The following is a 5,185-nucleotide window of genomic DNA, read 5'->3' on the forward strand; positions in this document are numbered from 1 at the left end:
CACGTTACCCACTGAAATGACCTCTGATCATCCCCCCCCCCCCAACCATAGAAAGTTATGGGAGAGAGAGAGAGAAAGAGATTGGCTTCCACACCACCATCACCATGCCTTCTCTCTCTTTCCTTCCCCAGCTGCCCCCCCGCCCAGCAGTAGGGAGGCTAGCGAAGGAAAGGAAAGCTGTCCTGCAGCTTCTGGTCAGTTTTATTGGGGAGGAACAGCAGATAGGTTTAAAAGCTGATCAGAGAGGAATGAAACTGACCAAAAAGGGTAGGGCAGCTTTCCTTTCCTTCCCCAGCTCTGGCAATGGTGGGGAGGCTGGGGAAGGAAAGGAAAGCTGCCCTGTGGGGGAGTGAAACTGACCAGAAGCTGCAGGGTGGCTTCCCTTTTTCCCCAGCCTTGTGGGGCAAGGAGCACTGGGAGGTGGGAGAGTCTGGCATCATCAGGTGGTGGGATTCTGCCTCCAAATGCCCCACCGTGGCTACAGGTCTAATGCTGACCAAGCTAGCCAGCCTCGTCTGACTAGCTACAACAGCCAAGAATGGAACTGGCTATGGGGGAATACAGTGGCCAGAACTTCCCTAAGCGTCTTGTCTACCTCCTCGGGTGATACCAAATGGAGCTCTTCCAAGCTACTGTGACTAGCCCAGGTTATGGGGGTCAGCCAGGACAGCCTCTGAAACCTTGACCCACAAAATGATTCACTGATAAGTTGCAATGGGTTATAGATGTTTCTATGGGTTAGCAGCACAAGGCTGAGTAAACCTTTTGGCTAATCAGTTTAGCTGGATGATAACAGATGTAAAGTTGCTGGAGTTTACTTTGACATCTGTACCGCTATGGTTTAGGGCTTCAAATGTGCTCTAAACCATATCTGGCTAGATTTGCCATATTTAGCTGGATTTATTATTTTCTGCCATCAGTGCTCTAACTGTTGTCTCAAAGAGATCCCCAAATAACCAAAGAGTTGCTTTGATTTTAGTCAGTGGGACAGAATGCGCAGAGGAAAACTCAGTGTTCTCAGGCCTCAACAAGAAAACTTGCAAAAGTCAGGTAAAAACAATGAAGGCAGACAAGAAACCAACCAGATCCAGCTGTCTCTGGGGCAGACCATCTTAACCAGTCCTCTAGTACTGCAGACAGAATGTTATGCTCCCCACACTGACCTTGTATATTTGTGTCCATATTCTTATTTTCTGATGTTCAAATAAAACTTCAGAGCCAGCACTTGCACATTATCATTTGGAACGTAAAACACCTGATTAAACATTCTCTGCACAAGAAACTGGAAGAAATAAGGGGGGGGTGGAATAATAAAGAAGAAATCATCAAGCTATTCCCAATGATACTTTCTCCTAGAGCAATATAACTTGCAGAGAAACCTTTTAATTTCATAAAAAAACAGGACACAAAGCAAGCAAACAACACAAAACATCCCAGGTGCCTGGACTCCTTTCTCAGGGCATGCCACCTCTGTTCATGGTAAACACTTCTGAAGCTATAAGGTACATAGTTTAAACAGGCTACAGAGCTAATGGTGTGAGTAGTTAACATCAAGAGCTGTTTTGCATAGATTCACTAACCGCTGGGTTCTTCAGAATGTCATGTACTTGAAAATTCTGGTTTAGGTTTCCACATAAGATTCTTTTATCCAGGAATTAAAAATTATTCATTCCATACAACTCATTAGGAGCACTGTACTTAAGGGCTAGTTGCAAGGGTCATTTCCTGCAGAAGCACACAGGAGTGGAGCTCCGGCAGTAAAGAGCCCAGGGGGTGGGCATATGCAACAAGCCCCATCCCCTACTCCCAGCAGCTTTCAGTCAGAGCAAGAAGCAGCCAGGTAAGTTGCAGAGCCGCCCCCCAGTCCAAAACAGTCCAGTGGCACCTTTAAGACCAAGTTTTATTCAGGTACAAGCTCTCCCTCCTCTGCAAGGACAGATTTGCACGTCCCCGTCCCCCCGATAGCTAGCAATCCAAAACAGTCCAGTGGAGCCTGAGCGGTGGGTGCTGCCTTCTGACACACTTCTGGTGATGTCAGGGGGTGTGGCACATGCAAATAAGTAATGCTAATGAGCTATGCTAATGAGCTCCTGCACCTCTTTTTCTACGAAATGACCCCTGGCTAGTTGTATCTTGCCCAGGGGTACCTTTCTCATAATAAACAGTCACCTGAATTGTTCAAAACAAGCCAAAATTATGATTTTACATATGTTACAAATCTTTCTAATGTGGCTTAAGTAGTAGCAGGCAAAATCATAAATTCCGCTCATGACAAAAGATTCAGGTGACCTATTCAAACTGTGTGCATAGTGACTGTGTTCACTTAATCCTGAAAACATCCCATTCAGTCAATCAAACCAATGGTTAGTGAATCCGTGCAAGACACATTTTCACAATGAAGACATGGACGTTGCAAAAGAGGCTGAGCACCCACAAACCATACCCATTGTTAAATCTGTAACTTCAGCATAGCTTTCTGAGCACGAGCTCCCGGAGCTTCAATAAAACCAGCAGCATCTCAGTCTGCCTCTCTTCTCAGCGTACTTTGCTCTTCAATGCTAAACATGGCTTCCCAGAGGTCATGTTCCATACTGGGGCTAAGACATTAAGAGGTCATTTAGCATGAATATCCTGTTCTGTTCCTCATATTGCTCCTATTTCCATTCCAAATAATACTGAACAAAGCATCTTGAAATATTTTTAACCGAGATTAAAGGGGGGGGGGGGGGGGAGAACAGGACAAGAGCCTATTGTAGCACAGCAGATGAAAGTCTTTATGCAAGTGTGGAAGGAAGGCCCACACTGCAGCAGTCCAAGAGTGGAAGGAAAAAACAGATCTTGAGAAAGGTTGCCAAATAAAGTGGGATGGCTTTCCTTCTTCGTCAATGTTCTTATACAGAGGTCCACTTGTTGATTATGAGCAGCAGGTGCCGTGCTAACCTTCTGAAAAAGTTTAAGTCCAAGACCTGCGATCATCTTCAGGGATGTTTTAGAAATAGTACCAAGAATTTGAACATGGTAGTCCTTAGGATTCTTTCCCAATCTTAACCTATTTACAACAGGGGTAGAAATATGTCCCACAGAAACGTAGAGCTGTTTTACAAGTTCAGCCTATTTTGTGGATCTGCTTATTTTCATGTGGCAAAGGTGTTGGGAGTTAATGCTTTTCCAATATGATATTTTTGAAACAGTGATTCAAACAGATCTCTTGTTCTCCCTCAGGGTATGTTCTCTGTGATTACATGTATGGAAAGGATTGGATCCAAATGGGTTTAACACTGGCCATTCTTCACCTACCAGGACAACCTGCTGAAGTGTGGGAAGACTTCTTCCCTCTCTTCCCTGCTTTTAAAAGTAATACAGATTTGGAAGGTGGGGAAGGACTGTGGTTCAGTGACAGAGCATCTCCTGAGGATGCAGAAAGTCCCAGGTTCAATCCCTGGCATCTCCAGTTGAAAAGGCCAGGCCATAGGTGATGTGAAAGACCTCTGCTTGAGACCCGGGAGAGCTGCTGCCAGTTGGAGTAGACAATACTGACCTTGATGGACCAATGGTCTGATTCAGTATAAGACAGCTTCATATGTATGTGGTACAGACCTAGAATTAATGTTATAAATAACTTGTTTTATTGTAAACTACTTCATGCAGTGAGGAGAAGTGGTATAGAAAACTGGTAAGTACAAAATAAATCAGAATAAAGGAAAGCAATGCGAATGTAGGAAAGGGTTAAAGCTACAAGGAACCACTGAAAGAGGAAGTGTAAAAGGAAGACAAAGACTGACCAACAGGAGAAGAGTAGAGAACAGAACAATGCAATCCTGAACCATCTAAACAAGGTCACACCAGAAACATCTACAGGGAACTGATACACATGGAACACAAGCCAGGATGGATGACTGACATGCAAAGGACTGGCTGCTCTTTCACACTGGATTTTTCCTGTGGTTTGGGTGCCAGACCGCAGTGGTGTTTCTCTGATGTCACTGTCAGATTCCAGAGCATCATAGAATCACAGAATGTTAGAGTTGGAAGGGACACTTGCTTCAGTGTCCTTCTTAGTTCTATACCTCTCCCCATGACTTGCAGAAACCAAGGAAACTGTGGAGAACACTAAAAGGTGTATGAGAAATTATGTACAACCAGAGAAATTATGCAATTTGCATAATGTATACAGATTGCAATATATGCTTTTTCTTGCTACAGAGGTTGCAGATTATTTTTTCCAGTGTAGAATTAATACAGGCCTAGAAATAATGCTTACTGAAAACTAAACACTAATTTAGCCCTTCAGTCAAGAGACATCACTTAGTTAAGTTATTTGTAAACTTAGTTACTAAGTAATTTGTAAATTTAGTTATAGAAATTAAGTCATCATCAACTAAGAATCAGAAGTCGGAGCCGCAGAGCTTTGATTCTAAGCCCGTTGACTCCAGTGATCTTTACCATAATGTGACTCTACTTAGGATGGCACAGTTAAGAGTGGGGAAGACAGGTAGGTGGAGCACTTAGTCCTTTCTCTGCTCCAAATCACATCTCAAAAATGCCTGCAGATTTTCCCAGGAGCCAGCTAAGTACTCAAATTTCAGATGCAAGGGACCTAAAAGCAAAGACCTTTAAATTCTGTATCCTTATCAACATGAATAGGCACGAGTCAAATCATGCAGCAATAGCTGCACAGTGCTGAATTTTTCTGCTGTCGTACTGAAATCTCACACAAAGCAATCCTAAACAAAGCAATCCTATACCCACTGACTTTGACTTAGAAGAGTGCAACGCTGTTTAGGATTGCACTAATAGAAGCAAAATTCAGATGTCCATAATTCCAACATAAATTATAGGAAGCTGATTATTCAGCACCTTACAAGAGCACTTGATGTTTTGATAATTAAAAGCATCACATGTTAAGCTGACTATATAGCTGACACATCAAAGAAAGCCTAGGTTTTGCTTGCCCTCTTAAGACCATCGGATACATCAGTTAAAATAACATTTAAAAAGCCTCCTGGCTATAAAATCATTTGCTTCAAAACTTATCTCAAACAGTGTCGCTTCCTTGAAGTCATAAACAAGCCAATACACACTGTCTCAAGTTGTATCCTTACATATTAGGATAATTTCTCAGTGTTTTGGGATTCTAAATTCTGTTAAACTTTCTACTTTTAAATAAGACACACTGGAAATCCAT

General features: G+C 42.9%; 1 protein-coding gene across 1 annotated transcript in view; it reads right to left on the bottom strand.

The window, feature by feature from the left end:
* ENTPD1 (ectonucleoside triphosphate diphosphohydrolase 1) overlaps positions 1-1,254 on the bottom strand; it is a 28,130-nt gene extending 26,876 nt beyond the window's left edge. The window contains exon 1 of the mRNA XM_015424007.1: positions 1,164-1,254. Within this exon, the coding sequence (XP_015279493.1) occupies positions 1,164-1,182 (19 nt within the window). The 5' untranslated portion in view covers positions 1,183-1,254. The remainder of the gene's footprint in view (positions 1-1,163) is intronic.
* Positions 1,255-5,185: the final 3,931 nt, after the last annotated feature.

The sequence above is a fragment of the Gekko japonicus genome, unplaced genomic scaffold, assembly GCF_001447785.1.
Source record: "Gekko japonicus isolate JY-2015 unplaced genomic scaffold, Gekko_japonicus_V1.1 scaffold442, whole genome shotgun sequence".
Taxonomy (NCBI): domain Eukaryota; kingdom Metazoa; phylum Chordata; class Lepidosauria; order Squamata; family Gekkonidae; genus Gekko; species Gekko japonicus.